We start from the raw sequence: 24,294 nt of genomic DNA, 5'->3' as shown, positions 1-24,294 counted from the left end.
GTGACCTCACCTCGGCTTAAAGTATTGGGTCAACACAATTTGTTAAGTGTTGATCGAAGTCAATACTATTGCTGAGGCACATGATTTTTACTGTACACCTAGGAATAGTAAAGTTATCTTTTGCTGTACTAAAATAAGGTAATATTATCCTTTAGAAGCTTTGGAACCCATAACAAAAATTCCAACTCATCTTAGGCACACTTTCATCTTATTCTTCCATAAAATTGTTACTAACTTAAATGTTGGAATATCTTTTACTATTATTATTCACATAATGACATGATCTCAATCATGTTGGAGAGAAAGAGATATAAGATTAGGGAAGGGTAAAGTTAGGGGAAGAAGTCTTTGGGTTCAAATATCTTCAGGTCATATTTATCATAAAACTAATAAATTAATATTTTTTATTAAAAAAATCATTTTGGTGAGAAAAATTTTGGTTTATACACCACAGACTTCGGATTAGCGAGAAACATATCACATTAAAAAGTTATTTAGAGTTCATTGAAAGTTAAGTATCGTACGAAAGAAGATTAGAAGAATAGCCGGTCAATATATACTATTCAACTCCCACAAGCATAAACTAAACAAAATAGAATTGGAAAAACAAAGTTCATGATTACAAAATCAAGTACTCAATTCAATGGTTACAAGAAATAATAACATTTTCACACAAAAATATTTTTCTCTTAACAAAATGAAATGACTTTGTTTTATAATCTCTCTTCTCACACACTTTCATTGTGTTGTTTCTTTACTAATTTTCTTACCACCAATTATAATAAATAAGTTCTTTTTGAAGTTGAAACATAAACAACTTTCAATGCATCTATTCAAATAATCTTCATATAGTCAAATATAATATTCGACTTTATATTTAAGCCACCTAAACCTTAGTAAAAAAAATTTAATTATTAATATACCTGCTCCTTATCTTTTGGTTTGAAACTCTAAAAATGAAGTAAACCCTTCAACTCATTGATACAACATTATATGCATTATTATATTAGCTCTTAATTGTTTTGATTACTAATCCAGTCTCTTGAAATTTAAAGATTTGTATTTTAAAATTAGTCTTTCAAAAATTCTTTTTAACTAGCAATTATTTTAATCTTATATAAGAAAATATATCATAACATTTGAAAAGTTTAAAATATGTTTGTAATTTTGAATATATATTCAAATTTTGTCTTTGATATGTGATAAAAAATTTATTCACTTTTACTCCTTGAAATTTAAAAAGTTTTATTTTTTATCCGAGCCGTTAGGATTTTTCCATTAACTGTGGCCGTTAACTTTTTAAAATTACAATTTTTATGGTTTTAAAACATCTGGTCTTCATTTTGAATTTTAAATTATAATTTCTGGAAGTTAAAAATCATCAGAATTAATTAAAGGATAAGAAAAAAAGATCTGAAAACTTCTGCAGAATATGATGAAGGTGACAAAGAAGTCGATGCGGTTTGGGGACAAATCAATCCTGCAAGCTTCATTGTAGTCAAAGTAGAGAGGGCGAATAAAGTGAGATGACCGATAGAGGAGGTGGAGGCGGAGCAGAAACGATTGAGAGATATAAAAACTTAGATTTGGACACAAAAAACTAAAAAACTTAGATTTGGACACAATGGATCTCAGGTCTTCCCAACAAATCAACCTTAACCACTCAATCTGGTCTTGCGCCAACCCTGCCACCTCCTCCACCTCCAGATCTGATGCGCACGACCTTTCCACGACGAAACACTTCTTCTCGCACACAAACCAGGGACCCCTGCACCCCTGCGCCATTAACGATGTTGGCATGACCCCTACTAATACTGCCATGCGCCGCTTGCGCCAGACCCTGACGTTGTCACACCGCTTGCAGCACCTCAGTGCCACCATTGGTGCTAATGAGTCTTCTTCTTGATCTAAGGGAGAAGAGAAGAATAATGTGTTAGATAGGTTAATGATGATTATGATGATGCTACTTTCAGTTAATTAATTAGTGGTTTTTAATTTCCTTTCTTATTCTTTTTTCTGATTGTTTAGTGTTTATATTGTTAATGAGACCATGATGATGATGATCAATCAACTTAATGGGAGAAAATGATATAAGGGAATTTATTTTGCTTGGAAAAAGAAGTCTATATCTATACCAACCACACCACTATCTCACCATATTTGGCCAAAAATTGATTTGGACAGTTTTTAGCTATAAAAAATTATAATTTTAGTTACGAAATGAATATTTATGGCTTTTGATCCGTCATAAATTACGCTATCAAATATTTAATGAATATATCATCATTTAACTGTAAAAAAAAATTAAAACAAAATTTTTCACAAAGAAAAAAAAATTATTAGGGATAAAAAACAAAAGTTAGATATATATTAGGAATCACAAACATATTTTAACCAAAAATAAAATATGAGAATATTTTGAAGGCTTAAGTATGTTAGAGATCCCAAAAATATACTTGAATTTTGCACTTGATTCCTAATTTTTTTTTTGCATTTTGTTGAGTCCCTGAAATTTTAAAAGTTTTGTGAAAGATCCTTGCCTTTCCGTCTAAAACGTGATGCCATATCTGTTAGATAGACACGTCAGCTATACACGTGCGAAGACACGTCAGAGGTATCAATCACATGACATGCCACCTAAATTTATTTGTTTGTTTTTACATTTAATTTTAAAAAAATTGCTCACACCCCTTTTTCTTTTTTTCCCTTTTCTTTCTTCCCCTCTTCTTGTCTTTCCCTGATCTTCCTCCTTCTCCTGCGATCCCAAAACCTCGAACACCACCTTCGTCCAAGTTGACCCCTCCTTTGTGAAAGCCAACCCCAATCACTCAACAACAACAACTTGAAACCCAAATCCTACATAATCCAAATCCGAAAATCCAACACCAACAACAACAAATAAGGGACTAGTCCTTGGTTCCATTGAATTCAACATTTCGAACATCGACTACTCCCTCACAAACTCGAACCTCCACATGCTCTTCTCCACCTTTGGCCACATCACGCATGCCGCTGTTGCAGAGCGTGTAGAGCCATGAGGCCTGTAGTCGAGTGGCAGGAGGTAGGAATTGGGGCAAAGGCGTCGTAGTGGCTATGGAAGGCGGGGTCGATGTTGACGACATTGAGGGAGGTAGGGCTCGAAGGAGAGAGAAGTGGGAGCGCTACTCATGCGTGTGGATGTAGGAGTGGTGGTGGTTGGAGGAAGAGGAGGTGAAGAGGAGGAAGATGCAAGGAGGAAAAATAGAGGGTTCGGTGGAAATTGAGTTTGGATTTTGGATTTCGGAAGAGAATTGGGAGAGAGGAAAGAAGGAGGAGGTGACGGAGAATTTGCGCATGGAGGGGTGGAGGGGGGAGCGGTGGCGGGCAGAGAAACAACCGAGGAAGGAGGAGGAGGTAAGAAGGGAATAGGGGAGGACAATGGCAGTGGAGTTGTGGAAGGAGGGGTTTAGACGTCTGATTTGACTTCACACATGTAGTGACGTGTCCAACTAATGGACACATCATCACATCCTGAACAAAAACTAATTCTAGGAATCTCTCACAAAACTTTTAAAGTTTTAGGGATCCAAAGATAAACAAAAGTTTTTTAGGAAATCAATTGTGAAATTCAAATATATTTTAGAAATCTCCAACATATTTAAGTTTATTTTAAAACACTAATTTGGTGAATTTTTTTTAGAGAATTAAGACCATCGTCTATAACTCAGGTTCCTTTTTAGGGTTCTCAAGTGAGTTTTCAAGTTTACTCTTTTCAACTTAAACACCTCATACGCAAGTAATTCCTCCAATCCAACACTTCCAAAATATATACTAAATGGGCCCCACTAATTATCTCACATTCTTACATTTCATTAATAATTTACTTAATATGTTATAATTATCTTATTTATGAAACAATTAAATTATAAAAATTGAGATTTATTTGTATTATTATTTTGAGAAATATTTGGTTTTACTAAAACGAAATAAAAATTTTAAATAATAAAACATAACCAATTTTTTATGAATTATATTTTATTTAAAAGACTACATAATTAAAAATTTAACGGCTACAACATTTTGCAATGATAATAATAGATATTGTGTCAAAGTAGAAACGCAATTTATAATCATTGCAAAACGTTTAAACATAATTTTTCTATTATATATTGTTTTAATTTATTTCAGTGTATGTTTGAATGAATAGTGACAAAATTAATTTAAAATAATATAATTTATATTCGAATAATTTTATAAAACAAGTTAATAGTAAAATTGAGTATAAATTTTTTATTTATACAAAAGTTACTTAAAATTACTTCAAATTATAATTTATTGACTGAGAATCAATTTTTTAATATGAAACTGAATATATAAAAATTTATCTAAAATCACATGTTAACATATATTTCAACGTAATTATAGAAAATTTAACGTGAATCTAGATATGCCCTTAAACAGTTAAACTATAAGCATTCGATGCTTATTTAGCTTCAGGGTACAAGCTTCTAATAAATATATAGAATGTTTTTTTAAAGTGTAATGTTGATGCTGCAACTTTCAAATCACAAAATCTTTTTTGGCCTAGGCATTCGTATATATATAACAGTATATTTCAGCAAAAACTGTTTGGAAAAGTGGCTATCCTCTCCAGCAATTGTGCCAGAATTTTTTAAGGGAACTTCTTGAAGCTATTTCATGGGTTGCTGATATGAATTTGCATCGATATCACATCGTCATAGAGCCTGATTGAAAATATATTGTGGACAGTGCAGCAAAGCAGTAACCTCAATCTTTCTGAATGTTGTTCCATTATTCTCTAAGTGCGTAGATTTGCTCTATCAATCATCAAACGTTTTGGTTCATTTCATTATCGACAAGCTAATGAAGTTGTTCACACTTTTGCTAGAACATCTAGATTTTGTACCAGTCACCATGTTTTTTTTTATTATGTACCGACCTATATTATTAATGAAATTATATAAGTTTTTCTTCCTAGAAAAAGTAAAATGTTTTTATTAAAGGATTCATTCTTAATAAGCAACTGAGCATTTATTTAATAACCAGCGTTGCAACCCTAATATTTTTTTTTGGTACAGCAACTGCCCTAATATGCTAATATTTTAGGTCTTAATAGGATTTATTTAATAACAAATTATTTTAGAGAAAATATAACAATTCGTGAGACTTTAGAAAATTAACTTGATGGTTTTTTTCCCTTTAAAGTATTATTAAGTTCCACGTGTTAAAGTTCAATATATTAAGTTTATGATTAGTTTTTAATTTAAAAAATTGATTTTTCCTCAAAAATAATTTTCACCACAGAATTTTCAAGACTACTCTTTTTTCCAACGATTTCTAATAATTTTTTATTATAATTTATTTATAATTTTGTCAATTTTTTTTTCATTATTAATTGACACTTCATTGTCATTTTGATAAAAACTTACCTCAGGTTGACACTCCGTTTAATAAATTTCACTATTGGATGACAATAGATCTAGTAATTGCTTGTCCGCGTATCTGTCTAAGCTTATTTATTAATTATATTTATATTTTTAAAAACTTGTTAAGTTAAAAAAGGTAAGCTTTAGATAATTTATTTATAATTATTTTTTATCATATTAATTTTTAGGTTTAAATGCAATTTTAGTGTCCCTAATTATTTTACAATTTTTAAGTTTTAAAAAATTCATAATTTTAATGCTCATATTTTTAAAAAAAATTAACAATTTTGGCACCATCTTTAATTTTATTTACATTTTATTCCATTAATTTCTTACATTATAATTAATTAAATCATTTTTTGATGATACCTAAAATGAAGGTCCAAGATTAAATTGAGTCAAAATAAAAGAAATAAATGATATACAAAATTTAAAAATTGACTAAAATTTAAAAATTTATAAAATAGAAGGGTCAAATGTTTCTATTTTCAAATATAAAACTATCAAAGATTTTTTAAAATAGAGGGATCAAATGCTCCTATTTTAAAATGGAGGGACCTAAATTATATATTTATCAAAGTAGAAAGACCAAAATTACCTTTAAGTCTAATTTTTAGTATAATAATTTAAAATTTTATATTATTTTTTGATTTTTTGAAGATTTGGATCTATTTAATTAGATATTGATTTTTTTAATCTATTCAAAATATCTAATTTACAAAGTAAATTTCTAAATCAAATCATGTTAAGATTTTTAAAGTGGGTAGAATATGTATTAAAAGCCTATTTAAATAAAACAAATTCAGCCCTAAGATATGATAAGAGTTGATAAGTATGTGATGATTGATTAAGATTAAGTTAGACTAATTCGTGAGAATGTTAATAGAACATCATATATGAGAAGATAATTTTTTTGTAAGTATGTTATTAGAACATCATTAAAAGAAAATTTTAAAATAATAAATGATATGAATTTTTTTAAGAAATATATAAAAAGTTAAATAATAAAAAAATCACATATTGTGAGGGGGAAAAAAGAGAATTCAAAAAATATTTTTCTATTCAAAATTGAAAACTCATATTTATAATGTATATATAGAAGTTGATGTAACAATTTAACCCATATAAAAAAAGGTCCAAGCTATTATAAAAAGAAGTTCCAAGCAATTATAAAAAGAAGAAAAAGAGCAGGCTAACCTTAAACAATGTTATTTTTAGGAATGAATTTGGGTACATTATTGGACCTAAAATATTAAATCAAAATATATATATCATATTAAGAGCACGAATACCCAATTTTAATATTCTTATTCAAATAAGAAGTCACAAAATATGTTGAACTTAATTTATTTGGAAAATGAAAAGTAAATCTAATGAACAACTAATAATAATTTGTTATGTCACAATAATAAAGTTAGTGAATAAGTATTTTTCCCTATTATTAAAGTTATCATACATATGATTTGAAATTGAATGAAAATTCAAAAACATTTTATACTAGCATATTCTAAAATTAAAATTGAAATATTTAAAAAATAAATATTTTTGAAGATAAGAATAACTATTTTTTTTTACCTTGTGCAAAGCATAAGATAAATGTTTATTTATATAACTAAAATGTATAATAATACATATTTTTTAATACATAAATATATTATAATTAAAAAATATTTTTAACATATAAATTATATTTTAGACTTATGATTGTTATGTTAAATGTTTTTCGTTTTTCTTCAAATACTTGTTGTTTTGTGTAATTAAAAATATTATTAAATACTTTAGCATTAAATCCTCAATAAATATTTGATTGACAATGAATTGATTCTTTTTATCATTTAAAAAAAGTATTAAATTATTTAAAATAATTTTTGTTAGTGTTTTTTAAAAACTAAAAATTTAAGTATTAAAGACAATAGTATTTTGTAAAATTTATCAATCAATTAAAAATAATGAGAAAAAGCAAACTAAAATATTATTTTAATTGATTGATAACTTTACACAGTACATATTCATTAAATTCTGTTGTCTTTTATACTTAAATTTTTAGTTTTAAAAAATACTAATAAAAATGATTTTAAATCATTTAATACTTTTTAAAAATGATATAAAAAGTCAATTCATTATCAGTCAAATATTTATTGAGCATTTAGTACTAAAGTATTTTATAATACTTATTTTTTATTATACAAAACAACAAGTATTTAATGAAAAACGAAAAACATTTAACAATACAATGATCATAAGTTTAAAATGTAATTTATGTGTTAAAAATATATATTATTTAATTTTTTTAGTTAAATTATATTTGTATTAAAAATAATTTCTTATTATAAATTTTAGTTATATGAATAAACATTTTTCTCATGCATTGCAGAAGGTAAAAAGAACTAGTTATTCTTATCTGCAAAAACATTTATTATTCAAATATTTTAATTTTAATTTTAGAATATGTACTGGAAGTATAAAATGTTTTTTTATTCAATCATAAATCATAATATATGATAACTTTAATAATTATACTGAATATTATTTTTATTTGATTGATAACTTTTACACTGATACTCTGAAAATACACATTCATTAAATTCTATTGTTTTTTATACTTAAAATTTTTATCTTTTTTTAAAAAAATACCAATTAAAATGATTTAAAATTATTTAATAATTTTTTAAAATGATAAATACAATTCATTTCATTATTAATCTAATATTTATTGAGCATTTACTACTAAAGTATTTGATAATATTTTTTAATTACACAAGTATTTAATGAAAAAGGAAAAAAATTAATATAATAATGATTTAAAATTATTTAATACTTTTTTAAATGATAAATAAAGTCAATTATTTATGAGAAATAAATTAATCTATATACAATATTAAATAAAATTAGAGATATTAATGAAATATATTTTATATAATGTATGAGTAACTTCCATATATTAAATGTATTTCGTTTTTTCATTAAATACTTGTTTTTTGTCTTATTAAAAAATATGATAAAATACTTTATTAGGTAATGCTCAATAAGTATTTGATTTTTAAAAAGATCAAATACTTAGTGATGTTTATTAAATACTTAGTTGTTTATTTATTAGAATTTGAATTTTAAAAGCTATAAAATTATTCTTGTTTGACCAGTTATTTTATCCTCGAGGAATTTCAGTTAAAATCCTAAGAAAATTGAAGTTTATATTAGTGAAAATCTGGTACACCAAAAAAAGAAATATTAGTGCAAATCTGAAAAACAAATATCATATAGGGAAGTAAAATATTTCTTTCCTTAAATATTAAAGGCCATTCCCGTTGGTGAAAACCAAAACTGGACACGCGTACGACTCTTTACAAACATAGAAAAGTGTTTTTGATAAAATACAGACATGTTAAGTAATAAATGTAATTTCCGTTTTCATCATGGTATTTGTCTAAATATAAATATAAATATATAATATATAATATAATGTTATATATGTGTGTATATAAGAACACGCATGCATATTCATTTGACAACAACTTCATCATAAGTTTCATAAGCACTTTGATTTGGCGCCACACACACACACACACACAGAGGTTTCTCTTCTTCTCTGATTTTTGATGCTGACACATGACATGTTTATTCATATTGGTCTAAACTTGTTTCACAAACTACATGAACTCGGCTTTCTGTGTTTTATGCTCTTCAGTATTCTTTCAGTTGTGTTCTCTATTCTGGATGTTAGTTTTGGTGTAATCATTTGTGTTTTAACTCCTCATAGCAGATGGACCCCCCCCAAAAAGAAAACGTTACTCAAAGCAGATTCTGTAAACTGAGTTTTTGTTTTTGGTGAAAATTCTGATTGTATAAGATCCATTCTTGTGGCCTTACTTCTAATGGGTTTGGCTTAGGAAGTTGAAAGATCTTTTCCTTTTCTTCTTGAAATGTGTAAACTCAGTTTTTGGTGAAATTTCTTATTCTATAAAATTCATTCTTCTGGCCTTACTTCTAACGGGATTGGCTAAGGATGTTGAAAGAACTTTTCCTTTTCTTCTTAAATGTGTATGCCTTGTTAATCCAGTATTTTCCTCTTGATTAATTGGTTTTGGAATCGATATTATATCAGTGAAAAGAGGGTTCTGTTGGGTTTTTTTTATTTTTTTATTTTATAGTGGATGGTTTCTGAGAAGCTTGGCTTGTGTTTACATGGTTCACACTGAAATTTATGGATCTTAAGTCTTGAGAAAAAATTAAATACACACACACAGAGGTTTGGATCTTTATAAAAAATTAGTCACTTTTAATTTTCTATCACGTTTGTTTAATCTCTTTGTTTCAGATATGGGAACTATCAAAAGTAATCCACTTATCTACCATTAACAAGGAATGTGGGTGGAAATGATCATATGTGATTGATGAACTCCATATGCAACTTTTAAACTAGTCTTCTTAATCCTTAAATTTTTTGCAAGAGAAACACAAAGAAATCTGACGATTTTGTGCTCAAATAATATCTGTGTTTACTTGTTGCAAAAGCAAGCCATAGTTTCAAATAAACATTCACATTTTTTTTCCTTGGCATTAGTTTCTTTCTAATATTTATCTCTAATTCTTGGGGTATTTGATCTAAAAGGAGTTTGTTCATCAAAGAAGGTAGATACTTTCATTCTTGAGCAAGATGGATAAAAGAGTTGCCAAGCATGATGAAAAAAAGTCTGCGCCCAAAAATGTAAGGAAACATTGTAAATATTTCTATCTGCAATCTATTTAGACTTGATAAATATTCTCTAGTTTTCACCAAATTTTATTTTTTTAACAGGAGACACAAAACTTGCCCCAACCCTTGCCATCTCCATGGTCTACTTCTACACAGGTCTTAATTTTTTTTGACTCATTTTACACTTACGCTTATAGGAAAACCAACAACTGACACTCTACATTTTAAACTAGGTTTATCATAATTTTGGGCCTGCTGCAACTTCCAGTGTAAATTCTGCTAGTTCTCTTTTTCATTCCCCCTGGTTTGGAAGCCAGGTAGTAATATACATATTCATGCATATTATAGTTGATCGTGTGCTTTGATTATGATGAAGGGACTAATCAAGTGTCTTGTTTTCATGTTATATCTTGTTTGATACAGATATGGCATATGCCAATTCCATATGATTCTGTACATCAAAGGAGGTCATTCTCCAATCTCTATCCTATGGCAACAGCAGGGGTAACTCTAGTTCCTCAGTCACTTGATAAGTTTATTTAGTTTCTTCATTTTTTTTTCTTCCATGATTTCTATTAAATTGAAGTTTCCAGTTGCTTCAGATTTTATGGAATTTACATATTCTTTTATGGAGTGTGGGGTTGGGGTGCGGTTAACAATTGTAAATGGATTCAATATATGATTCTTCCTCCTACGGAAACTTCAATGACAAATAAGTGTATGTGTTTGCATATTCACAAATGCATATGATACAACTGCTTTTGCAGTTTGGTCAGAGTTCTTTGTTAGTTTCTGTGGATGGATCGATACAAAGGGCATCTACTGAATTAAACAATAATTTAATGGGAAAAGGCCTTCAATCCCAGGAATCCAGGCCTTCAATCCTAAAAACCAATGGGGAAGGACTAACAAGGAGGTACATTTGTTCTACTAGTGAGCATCTTCATCACATTTTTCCGACCCGTAATTTTCAAATTGTCTGTGCACAGTGCGACTAGCAAAAGCAGGGAAACAACAGTTGTAGGCCATGATGTTAAGAATGCCGGTGGAGCAACAAAATTTAAAATAAAGGTGCATATACATCTTTGCAATGTAATATCTATTTTGTCAGCATTTATATTTAGAACTCTTGAAAAAACACTGGTAATTTAATAAGGCACTAAAACTTGCTAATGTTTTCAGCTTTATAGTTAAGACTGGTTATAATCTTTGATCCTTTCGGCTGCAGGATTTGCCTTCAGTTAAGCCGCAGCAATCCAGTATGATGCCATTGCCTGGAAATGGTATGTTTGAAGTTCACCAATTTGTGATTTGATATATAAAAGATTAAAATTCATGTTTGATGATCTATGAGATATTTGATCAGGGGGAGGTGTACAGAATGTGATTAGTAATGAAAATCGCAATGCTGTTCATGAGAATAGAAATATTGCATCGGATCATTTTGAAGCAAATCCAACTGAGCTGAATCAGAAATTGACTACAGCTCCCAATGCAACTGGCAATAATCCACATCTTAAAGAAAAGGTACTAAATTTTTCTGGGTGTTATTATATCATATATCATATTTGATTAGCTTTTCGGTCACCTTTAATTTGTATATATTAGGAAAGGGGAGCCATCTGCCATGTTCTGAAAGAATACATAAGATAAAGGGAAATCAACTTAATAAAGGGAACTGCACTTCAAATTTCCTATTGGATTAAAATGCTGAAAAAACACACATGCACGCGCACGCGCGCACATATATATATATATGTAGGAAGCAAAAGGATGACATTGACTAAGCTCCCATTTTTCAATCATAGATGTATCTCATAAATTCCTTAAAATCTGAAAGAGTTATTTTTGATATTCTCCCAAGAATAAAGTCTTTCACATAGAACTTTTATAATATTACCCTGGAAGGAAATCTGTACTTGCTAATTAAACTGTACTGAATCAAATTATGATATTAAACTATCACTGGTTTACAATTGAATGCTATAATGGTCCAAAGATACATTGCTGAGATTCACCTCATTGATTTCTTCCATCTTTAAATTTGTTAAATACCCTTATAGCTACACATATGGTCTGGTTTATTTAAGTATAATCAAATCTACATGCCACCCTGTCTGGCTTGTTGGAGGGGCATCTGCTGTGTTAATGCTCCTATTATGATTTTCTACTTGCATTGCAAGTGATCTCGGACATTGACTTTCTAAACTTTGTTCAATTTTGCATTGCCTTTGTTCTTCTTACACCTTATTCCTTGTCACTTGAGGCCATTTTGGATGAAAGGCTACCACCATTATTGTTCTATCTACAGTCTGTGGAGATGTGTACTACAGTAAAATGAATTTCTTTGATAAATGCTTGCCATATTATGGTTTCTCCATTTAGTTTTTAGCGATGCCTACTATTTCCTGCTGAGCTGCATTTACTTTGACAGGAAACTGCTGAAGAAAAAGAACAAAGAAGAAAACAGCAAAAGAAGATAGCATCTAAGAGATCAAGGATGAAGATAAAGGTAGGCAATGCATAATTATCATATACTAGATATATACTGGCATGTTATGCTGGTGTTTCGAACTTCTAAATTGAGTATAAATAAAATAAAGATATCAAGAATTACGAAGAGTACATGAGGTGACAACTGACAATGATAAATGTACTTGAATTTTCTGACATGAATTTGCACATTATGTTGCATTAAATTTGAAGTTTTAAGTAAAAGAGATGTAATTGTTGAATCTAAGAAAATATACGTATGTAGCTGCTGTAATTTAGAAATTTAAACTTGAACATGGATGCTAATAAGGAAAAACACAAAATAGAAATACATTGAAATTGATTATGAAGTTGCAGACAATGCAATACCCATCCTAGAATGTCAGCTCCATGATACATTCTTTAGGTTTTGTATTTTATAATATATTCCTGAAAGTGTAGTTATTTTATTTAATTTTTTTTACAAAAGAACATAATATCCCAGTTTTTTGACCTTTTTTGATATATTCTAGATCACACGTTAATCAAAAGAACACATTTATTCTTTAGTTGCCTTCATTGATCATTCTGTGCATGCTTGGACTTTTAACTGGAGCAATGAAAATTTCTCAATATCATATAAAGGATGTAGTGGATAATTTTACAGAAGAGAGGGCAATAAAATTCATCAAGAGTAATGCTATGATACATGCTTAAGCCTAAATCATTTCCTTAAAGTTGATCTGTCATATAATGTTTTCCATTATTTGTGTGTTTCACCTAATTGGCAGATGGAACGTGAAAAGTTAATTGATTCCTTGGAGAGTCTTGATGATGAAAAGGCTGCGCTCAGGGAAGAGCTTCATGACCGTACTATTGAGTGTGAGAAGATCGAAAAAGAAAACAATGCCTTACTGGTATGCGCCATTTAATTCCCTATTTGTTCCGTTATTTACCTGTTACTATAGGTTAATTTTTAAGTTGACAGGCTTAAGTACTTAGATTCCCTTATAAAAATGAATGTTCCCCATGTTGCATTTTTTCTTTGAAGCAATTTGAATAAATCCAACTAACTATGTACTGAGAACTAAAACATGAACAGATTTTATCCAACTAATAAATTATATACTTCCCTTGCTTTGTTGTGCTTTAGTTTTTTCAAGATAGCTGCTACTAATTAAGTACTAACTTAGCATCTGATTTGGGGTGTTGTGGGAACAGGCAGAACTCATTGAGGAATATGGTGAAGAAACAATAATGAACCTTCTGAATGCACAGTCTACTGACTCAGTTGCTGGTGGTGGTCAAGGCTCAAAAAACAGTTGAGGATTCAAATTACAACTTTTATCAGGATTTATCATTTTCACATTACAGGCCTGTTAGGATTTTTTTATATATAGAAATCTCTGAAGCCTAAAAAAGTGACAGGGTGCATAATAATGTTTTTATTCAATAGCCTTCAAAACATTTACATGATAATTTAATAGTACTGTCCAATTTGTTGGCTCGACATTGAGACTTTTTTTATGAGGCTCTCTGAAACTTGCTTTATACTTTTATGTGTTGATTTTGCTTTTCTCCCTTTGAGGATGACATGATAATTGTTCGTTTTTTTTTTTCATTTGCTTCGTGTATGTTCCCGAGAAGATTTGCTAAAGATTGTTAATTGACATTCACTTAAACTCAATTCTATACAACATTAATCTAAAAATCAATTCCACATACACACATTCAAACACACTATCAAAGTGTGTTGGTTACACATAAACCCATAAAAATGAGTTTTATCAATTAAATTATTTTCATCTATTATTATTCTTAAATTATATCACTTATTATCATCAAACTTAATTAAGTTGCTTTTTGTCCTTATAATATACTCCTTTTTTTTTGTTCTAGTCCTTACAATTATTTTTTTCAGAATGGACGTTGGAATTTTTGTTTCTTGTTCTTTGTTCTTGACATTAGTATGTTATAGCTAACGTGTAATCTTACTTAGCATGCTTAGGTAGAGTTTTATCTCGATAGTTTGTATAATCCTTCAATGCATATCCTTATTGTGCAAATTACTGAGGTAAAATTTAAATTTTAATTGAGTAACACAAACAGTACATACGGAATTAGATCTAAGTTTTGTCTTTTTCAATGGAGAACACTTGGATACAATTTCTTAAGTGTTATTAGTATGGTTCTTTAATTAGAATTTGAGTTTTACCTTGATAATCCGCATAATTCTTTAGTGCATGCCCTTTATTGTACAACTTGCCAAAGTGAAACTTCAATTTTAATTTAGAGAATAGCACAAAAAGTATATATGAAACCAGATCTAACTTTTGTCCCTTTTCAAATCCCTAACTTAGCATAGGTCTCTAAGGCCTAAATATATGTATATATTTTCCAATTATATGGTTAGAGATGAAAACAACAAAAAACTTTAAATTAGCATACAACAAACGTTACAGAAGAAATCTTACGTAAGCCTCACCGAGAGCAACCATAAAAAAGAAAAGAAAAGAAAACCATCTCAGAATGGGGCCAAAAGCATAACTCAATGTGCTGATAAAATGATATCTTTTTTTACCTACACATATGCTTTATAACTAATAAAATATACAGTAAAAATGCTCTAAACAATTCAGACGACAAGGGAATATACCCTCAGCCCCCAACATATCAGTCTCCAAGACCTAAATATGTAGTATGCATTTTCCAATGTGTATGTGGGGTTGAGATAAAAACAACAAAAACTTCAATTAGCACAACAAATGTTACAGAAGAAATCTTATGTAAGCCCCACCTAAAGCAAGCATGAAAAACAAATAGAATAAAGAAAGAAAAAACCAAACCATCTCAGAAAGGGGCCTAAAAATGTAAATCAATGTGCTCATAAAATGATATCTTTTTTTACCTGCACATATGCTTTGTAACTAATAAAATCTACTGTAAAACTGTTCTAAACAATTGACATAGTATTCAACAAGAAGCAAGGTTACCAATCTACTGTAAAACTGTTCTAACCAAGAAAATATACCCTCAGCTGCAGAAGCAAGGTTACCAATCTGAGCCATCAGGGAAAGGTTTGAGAGCATCTTGCTTCCCATTAACATAGTATTCAACAATTGCTTTCATTCGGGGAAGCTTATCAGGTTGGTAATTCACATGAATAATTACTGGCTTCAATTTGCTTAGGTTAGCATCATTCCTCACTGTCTTGAACAGAACCTTGCTATTCATGAAGAGATACATATCCATAGTTCTTCTGGCAGCATGAAGCCCATCATAACCAGGAAATGAGGGGTAAAACAGTTCCTCATTGAAAACCGCCTGGTCCCATGCTTTCTCCTTTGAAAGTCGTGTTGCCACGCGGTCCAAAAGCTCAATTGAAGGGATTGTTGGTCTGATATAGAAGAATCCAGAGTTATAAACCCATATCCTCATTGTATGAGCATATCGAGCCCAACCCATTGTAGGCTCATCAAACACATCATTATAGCCATAAGCTGTCATGTTATCATGACCATCACTCATGGACTCCACGTCTGAATCACGGTATAGATGATCAAAAGGATTCTGCAAATGTACAATATCAACATCTGATAGAAGAACGCTATATCCCAACTGCAAAAATTCTCTTAGAATACGAAATTTAAGACCAGAGACAGCATGGTTGCTCCCTGTTCTTCCAATGATATCAACACCATCATCTGGATCTCTTTTATACACTGGGACTTGATTTGATTCACAAAACTTTGCAGTCTCATCGTCTAAAGCAGCAACTAGATAATTGGTTATGCCAACTCTCTTGATATTGGTGAACCAGACCTCCAGCATCTCCTTCACATTGGTGTTTGCAAGACAAACTATAAGCTCTCGTTTGACTGCAACTTTCTCTAATATCTTTGCCAATCTTGGATTTACAGATTCATCAGGAACAACAGTAGGGTTGGTTCTTAATCCCTTTACAGTACCAAAAGGTCCAGCTTTAGGTTGTTTTCCTAATGTAAGGAACTGCTTTTGAGCCTGGTCTTTCCCTTGCTCTGCAAGCCGAAGCCTTTCAGTCAATTCCCTCACCTGTTTTTTAAGCTCAGCATTTTTCTCTGATACCGCCACAAACTCTGATTTCAACATGTTGACCCGATCCGTGGATTCACATCCAGCTGAATTTTCCTGTAAAAACAATATCCATCACAAAAATTATTGGAAATCACAAAATTTTGTAGACCACCCTGCTTCTCATTAAATGAGTTTCAATTATAATTTTGCAGTTTTCGATAAATTTTAACCAATGGTAAAGAGTGTGTTAGAGAGTGTGCTGCTAGCAACCTAGCACTCCCCTTCATATAAAAAGATACTTATGCAAGGCAAAATTCAATCAAAAATAAAATTAGCTTGTGCAGTAACTAAAATTCAATCCTATAAATCATGAAAAAGCATGTGTAAACCAATCAAAGAAAAATAACATTCTGTTTATACAAACCAAGGAAAAAGTTTGGTAGGTAGACTTATGCATTATGCCCACATTGACTTTTAAGCATGTGTGTTGTGTGTAAAAACTTAACAATATTAGCCACATCTCCAATCATCTTACAAACAGAATTCCGGTTTTAGATCTAAACCAGGATAGTGCTTTATCCCTCGCCATAGAAATCAACCAGACCTGGGCAGTTTTTTCTTTAGGATCAACTAATCTAGGCAAAAAGGTCAGTATCCACACGTTGAAAACTAACATTACTATTTGGACAAAATTTAGCAGTTCCTTATTTGATTTTGGTGCTATTCTCTAATCACTAATCAGAATTGGAGTTTCATCTTGGTAACCTATATTGATCCTTAATGCAAACTTTTATTATGCAGATTACTAAGGTGATACTTCAATTCTGATTAGAGAACAATATCAAAAGCAATCAAGAAACTGCATACGAGTTTCAACACAAGGCAAGAAAAAATGACAACAGAAATGATAAAAAAAATATAATGAGGGCAGTAGATCCAAAACTAGCAAGATAAAAAAAAATACAAGAGAAACAGTTGGTCAGAACATTGGGGATTCCCAGTCAACGATAATCAGAGAAGTGATGAAGATTGTGATGAGACCCAAAAGCCGAAACAGTGAAAAAAACAGAAAAAGCTAAAGTCTTTGACGAAAATAAAACCTGGGTCTTAGATCCCGCGAGAGGGAGATGATGATTAGTGGCAGCAGAGTCAGAAACGAAGAAGCCATTGGGGAACAAGAAAGCGAAGACGCATCCAACAAGGACACCAATTGCAACTGCGGTTAGGACCCGTGATTTGCGAAGAGAGTTAGTACTGTTGTTCCTCATCAAGGGTCCCTCTCTGTCTCTGCGCCCAATCATTGTATCCCCGAAACGAAATTCTTCTTGGGTTTTATATCTATCTATTTGGGGTTAAGGGGAAACAGTAATGGAATGATCAAGGTTGTGAGAAAAAGCATTCATTCCCCTTTGAATTTTTGAGCAACAAGCTTCTCAGATTCTTCTTACATTTTTCGTATCTAAATGAATTTAATTATTGAGGAGAAGGTATCAGTTAGACTGGTATTTTCCTATTAAAATTACTACAAAAGTAAATCCACAGGCCCGCACTTCATTTTAGTTATATATAAAAAACAAAAACAAAAAACTTAAATCAGCTTCTAATCTGTATAGTTTTATGATTAAAAAAATTAGAATAAATTACACGGATACTCGTTGAGGTTTATTGATATTACACTTGATATATCTCCAACATGATATCTTCTATTTCTTGACATTATTTTGAGTTCTTAAGGGGATCGGTGTCACGTTTTTATACCTAAGCGGATCAGTGTAACGATTTACACATAAAAGAGAAATTAATATAACAAAAGTCCAAAAATAACTGAGTTTTTTTTTAAGATTTAAAAACGAATGGATATAGAGTGTAATAAGAACAATCTTTCAGGAAAGTAATTTACTCTTACTTTTATTACACATTTGATTTCCCGTATTTTGACATCTTAGTAATTTTGTCATCAATCTTCTTAGAAAGATTGCTTATATGACTTGTTAGCAATGATGTGACACATATATACTAATGTAGCAGTTCGACACATAATAATCTTAAATTCGAATCTTTAAGTATACATACAATTATATTAAATATGCACAGGATAGGTTTTTTCATCCTATCTAATACCAAAAAAATTATCTCTAATAAAAATTATTTGTGATCTATAAAAAAAAAGGGCTTGTTTATTGTGTTTCGTAAAACTTATGAATAATCTTTGTTTTTATTCTCAACTTATGAATAATCTGAAAGTCAAAAGGTTAATTAAAATTTGAAATTGAAGATTAAAAACTGATAAAAATAACCAATTAAATTAAAAATATTTGATAATTTTAGTTGTTAAATTAACTCATAAATATAGAATGACAAGAATAATTCAGTTGCTAAATGATCATAACTTGAATTTGATAATTATATACATTTTTTTAAAAAAATAGTTATCAGTTTTATTTTTTTAATTTTTTCTTTAAAATTAGGAAAAATATTTTTTCCAATTTTATTCTCATTTTAAATGTTTTTTATTAAATAAAATAAGAGAACGTAAATGAATTTATATTATAACTTTGATGATTTTATATTACAAAGAAATGATATTCAATAAAAGTCAAAAAGAGGTGAAAGTGAACAGAAGTCTTGAGACTTTCTTAACATAAGAACAAACGAGAAATTATAATAAAATAATAAAGATAAAAAAAAAAAAAGTTAAGTAAGACTGTAAGAGCTTATAAACTTGAACACTGCATGAAAAGTAACGGCAAATTTGAAATTACCAATTGGGGGTAATTAAAAAAAATTACCCCACTTGGTAAATTGGCCAAAAAGTAACATTTCAAAAAAAATAAATCCTACAAACTAGTAAAATAAACTTGAACACTACAAATTGTTTTGATTTGATAAGCTTTCAAGTTACTCAATACAGTTAGACAAATTAATTTTTAACCATTGAGTGTAATTGAGATACATGCCTAAATTAATTTTTACCATAAATTGTATATTAAAATGTATGTCATGGTAAGAGGAATTAAGGCTGTATATCTGTCAAACGGACAATAATAGAAAAATGATGAATCCTCAAAAATTCACAAGACTGTTTGTCGAAAATCACCACCATAAAATGCATAAATTATAATCATATGGTTGTTCGATGCTTACAGGTCAGTAAGCATAAACGTGGTCCTAACTATGTACTATAATACTATACTCCCAAGACAACTGCTAGGAAAATTAGTATTTACATCAAATATGTCTATTTCCTATGTATAGCGAGAGGAAATCAAGAATATAAACAAAACTAGAAACTTTAGTAGAACTAATAATTAAAACTCCGCACCACGTGCAAATCATTACATTCATTCATTAAAAACTAGCCAACCTAATTTTGTCCAATAATTAACTATGTCAAATGACGTCATGTGATCCATGTAATTGATCTCACTTAGTTGGATAAGACTTTATTGTTGTAATGAGAAAAAAAAACATGTATTAATCTTCTTCTGATTCTGAAACCTGCCTCTTTTGGGGTTCAATGCCATTTGACTCCCTCCCAACTGGATGAATGAGATTCCTAACCATCTGAGTGGCTGATACAGAAAATAATCAAATGACTACACAGATTTCTTAGCTGAAAAATCAATAACAAACCAAAATGTATTTCATAACTAACGAAAACAAATCCATGCGATGACATAAGAAATCATAAGCACACATACTACAGCCACAGTAAATATAAGCTAATGTGCACAGAATTATAAAAGCCCTACTGAAATTACATATTTTAAATAACTATCCACACAACTGTGTCTAATAATATACCCAAATAGCATTAAGTTCCCATGATTCTAATGACAACATATTACATACCTACTAAATATATTGTATCCAGAACAAAGAATAGGGAAGCTAAATGGATTAAACTAGCACCGATTTTCCATTGACTCGTTTTGTTTTCTTTTAGAATAACAGATTGGAATTGAAATGGAGAGTTTAATGGCAGCATAATAGAGCTACAAAGTTCACACACATACCTGTCATTAAAAATTTCACTGCAAGAGTTCTTGCAAACTCTAATTCTGGTTGGTATGCACTAATAATTTTACTCTGTAAGGTTAAGGTCAGAAATCAATTAAAAAAATGATTTTTTAAGAATTTATACTTTATATAGAGTACATAATAAATTTATGTATGATATGATAATGCTATATGCAACAAACATGAACAATGAGGAAGATTGCCAAATCAGTCCTGTACAATTCATAAAACAAATTTGCTGAGAAGCACCTTCTTAACTCACAACTGCTGGCACACAAACAGTACCTAGCCAAATTCCTATGGACAATAATAATAAATTAAAAAGCATAATAAGAACCCTCTGCCCTAATAACCCACAATTGGAAAATCAAACCAGATGAAAAATGCATTTTCAACAATAATGAAATCTATGAACAACTTCTTACCATTGCACCATACACAAATTCAACAATCAGATCCATTCTAGCTTGATGCTTCAACAGGAATGGACGCAAGTGACTAGAATACAGTTGTCTTGCACCCTGTTCAACAAGTATCATGTGGTTTTGTTTATTTATTTTAATTTTATGTTTGATAAAGAACAGATTCTATTAGAGAACAAGTGCGAAAGGAGTAAAAGAACAGAACAAAAGACATCTCCCTTAATAATTAAAAACAACAATACAAGAACAAAACAACCAAGGTATTAACTAAGCAAAGTCAGAAAGCATAGCAGGAAGTGAATAAGTGCAGCAATTTGGTTAAGCTTACATCAAGAGTGGGAAGCTGTAGCCAAACAAGAAATGCAAACTTCATGTGATAATAGAGTGGAATCCTAATTAAACATGGCAAACAAACCTTGTTAGATCATAATGCCTCAAGTAAAATCTGAAAGCAAACAAACAAATCAGGGCTGAAATCTTTAATGTTCTTGGTTTAGTCCTTCAGAAGATCATAAACACAGACAACTAGGATCACAAGATAAATGAAAGGAAATAGAAATAATCTGTTTAGCAATGAATATCAGAAATAGATACCAAGGTGGGCTTCAATGAAAAGAAAAATGAAAAACCTCAATTACTTAAACCAATAAAACACATGGAGAAGTTGTCCATACCAGGAAAGTAATTTTTCAGCAAACATTTCTGCAGCACTAAAAGATCCATAAGCTGAAAACAACAAGAGAGATCCGTGTTAACACACGTGCGGACGAATCCATCAACTGAATGAACTCATCAAAGTAAATCATTATAATAGCACAGATTATAAAAGAGCACAAAGTTACTCCCATCCCACTAACTAGAGAATTCTTCAAACGAAAAAAACAACCAAAATTTTCTTTAAGTTGTACAAGGAATCAAAATACACCGGAATAGTCCTCGTAAGCCTTAACCCGTGACCTCGATATATGTATTCTACACATCATAAAGGCATTAGCAATTTAGCATGCATCACTAACACCAATCAAATTAATACTAACAAAAAAAGAATCTGTTGATCAATTTTATTATGTTTAACAAGGAAATGGAGGTTGAAGAAAAAAATAGAACCTGCCCAATACAATAGGCACCTTTGTTGCTCATATGGGTCATTGTTCTCAATAGCTTTAAACGTGGAATATACGGGAAGCGCAAGCCCTATAGAACAGCTATAACAAGTAACCCAATATCACTGAAAAGGGTGTTGATGAGTAAAAAAAAACTTTTTTTTATAATTTTAAAAAATGATTGAAGAGAAGCACGCATATTATACCATGCTGTGCGGAGAAGAAGGTCGGAAGTAACGGGTGAAAGGAGCAGTCTCAACCCAAGCTGCATATGATCAGTGTGAGTCAGAACACAAACACAAACACAAAGAGAAACAGTTTGTCGTGTGATAGTGAAGACAAAGAGAATGTCGGGTAACAAACCACCTCCGGTGAAGCCATCAGGGAGGGAAATTTTAGGTTAGGGATTTCAACATCATCCCTAAAGACACAATGCAAGATTTGTTTCTTCTTTTTTATTCTATAAAAAAAAAAAAAAAAGACTGTACATCAGTAGATTTTGTGTTTTTTTTTTCATTGAGTTTAATAAAATAATAATTTTATTTTTGGTTTATCAATATTTTTTTAGTTTTTGAGGAATGTGGATTTATGCTTGTAGTGTTAATTAACTGACACATCATATATTTATTAAGGATCATATTTTAACCTGAAGAGTCATGATACATGAAAAAATATACATTAATAAAAAAGGTAAGCAAATAAAAAAGGAAACAAAATCCATTTAGTGAAGTCTTGGATTTTTACTCTATCGATTAAGAAAACTTAGTTGAAAAAAAACTCTACTAAAAATTATTAAATACACTCTAAAGGAACATTTGTTTCATGAAATCATCTTATATTTTCATAATATAATATAAAGATAAAACATGTTGATAACAGGTTATCGAAAAATATTTTTGATTTTTTTTACTCCAAAAAATGTTACATTCTCGTGTCTATACAACTTTTATTCCTATGTCAATGAGGTACAAAAAGTTACATTCTCAAAAAGATGTGAGAAATCCTTTTTTAACTCCCGTGTAACTTTCATTTTTACTTTTATTTATTATTTATTATTTTAAAACTTTAAAATATTCCTAGGAGTATTAAAAGTTAATCAAATGCATTCTATATATGTAAAGAAATAACATTCCTAACTAGTGTATTTTTGGAATGTGATTCTAGAGAATGTGATGTGATTTCGTGAAATAAATTTTTTCTTGATAAACAACAAAGCTAATATATACTTATCAAAATATATTATATCTAAAATTAGTGATAACCACATCATTCTCAACTATATTAGATAGCATCATCTCTAAAGTAGGTGATTATGAATTCGATCTTTGACTTATGTATATGAAAAAACATTGGATTAACTTCTTAAATGAATTTCGGTATTTTGAAGGATTAGTATTTGACTTTTGACATATGGATAACTTAGTTCATGCCACTGGCAACATTTTCAAGCAAAAAGAATTTAACCTTGAGTCGTTGGGTATTGGTGGTTTGAGTGCATAATTTGAAGATATATTTCAAAGACCTTTTGCCTCTCGTGTTCCCCCTCTCCATGTGACATCTAAGTAATACACTGGATACTTTGGTTCATTTAATTTGCTATTTTTATAGTATATCATCTTCTTACTTGCAAGCCTTTGAGCTTTCATATTAGGAATTAAGCATGTGAAGGGCATGCTTCTTTATGGGCCTCCTAGAACCGGAAAGACACTTATGGCAGGTCAATTTGGAAATTTTTTGAATGGGAAAGAACAAAAGGTTTGAAAATTACTCTTTATTCTTGTATAATAAATTTGAACATGTACAGATAATAAAGATAGGATAATCATAATTCCTTTCGTTCAATTAATCATGGGTTAGTGATAATTGTCTTATGAACTTTTTTAATGACTATTTTGTGAGTAATTAACTTAATATTTGAATAAGATAAAGTTTGTTTGACCTTATTCATAATTAAGTTTTGAATAAATTAAAATAGTTTAAATGTTTGATTTTTCATCTCATTTTAGTTTATTTTGTTGTATAAATAAATGAAAAAAGAAGAGAGTTGGTATTGTGATCCAATTCAAAACTCTTTTAAAGGAAATTGTTGAAACTGGAAGGAACAT

At 29.9% G+C, this 24,294-nt stretch overlaps 3 protein-coding genes across 6 annotated transcripts; 1 reads left to right on the top strand and 2 right to left on the bottom strand.

Annotated features, from left to right (window-relative positions):
• Nucleotides 1–3,225: 3,225 nt before the first annotated feature.
• LOC106795240 (common plant regulatory factor 1) lies at nt 3,226–13,917 on the top strand. The gene is made up of 7 exons (XM_041007522.1): nt 3,226–3,393; nt 10,543–10,623; nt 11,348–11,402; nt 11,486–11,646; nt 12,554–12,631; nt 13,383–13,508; nt 13,813–13,917. Exons 1-7 carry the CDS (start codon nt 3,226–3,228, stop codon nt 13,915–13,917), a joined length of 774 nt encoding a protein of 257 aa, XP_040863456.1.
• Nucleotides 13,918–15,323: 1,406 nt separating this feature from the next.
• On the bottom strand, nt 15,324–18,177 carry LOC100804189 (arabinosyltransferase RRA2). Its single transcript, XM_003541023.5, has 2 exons — nt 17,745–18,177; nt 15,324–16,758 (listed from the first exon to the last, which is right to left on the bottom strand). Exons 1-2 carry the CDS (start codon nt 17,943–17,945, stop codon nt 15,643–15,645), a joined length of 1,317 nt encoding a protein of 438 aa, XP_003541071.1. The 5' UTR covers nt 17,946–18,177; the 3' UTR covers nt 15,324–15,642.
• A 1,741-nt stretch (nt 18,178–19,918) lies between these two features.
• LOC100802071 (HVA22-like protein k) lies at nt 19,919–22,646 on the bottom strand. Of its 4 annotated transcripts, none has more exons than XM_003541021.3 (8): nt 22,556–22,646; nt 22,396–22,454; nt 22,194–22,291; nt 21,761–21,812; nt 21,415–21,478; nt 21,090–21,185; nt 20,661–20,733; nt 19,919–20,216 (listed from the first exon to the last, which is right to left on the bottom strand). In XM_003541021.3, exons 1-8 carry the CDS (start codon nt 22,568–22,570, stop codon nt 20,119–20,121), a joined length of 555 nt encoding a protein of 184 aa, XP_003541069.1. In that variant the 5' UTR covers nt 22,571–22,646; the 3' UTR covers nt 19,919–20,118. The 4 variants fall into 4 exon arrangements, with proteins under 4 accessions (XP_003541069.1, XP_006592109.1, XP_040863337.1 ...); XM_006592046.4 differs by having other exon boundaries at nt 22,553–22,620; XM_041007403.1 differs by lacking the exon at nt 20,661–20,733.
• Between the last annotated feature and the right edge of the window lie 1,648 nt (nt 22,647–24,294).

Source organism: Glycine max, chromosome 12 (genome assembly GCF_000004515.6).
Source record: "Glycine max cultivar Williams 82 chromosome 12, Glycine_max_v4.0, whole genome shotgun sequence".
Classification (NCBI taxonomy): Eukaryota; Viridiplantae; Streptophyta; class Magnoliopsida; order Fabales; family Fabaceae; genus Glycine; species Glycine max.
This window is presented reverse-complemented; position numbering and strand designations above follow the sequence as displayed.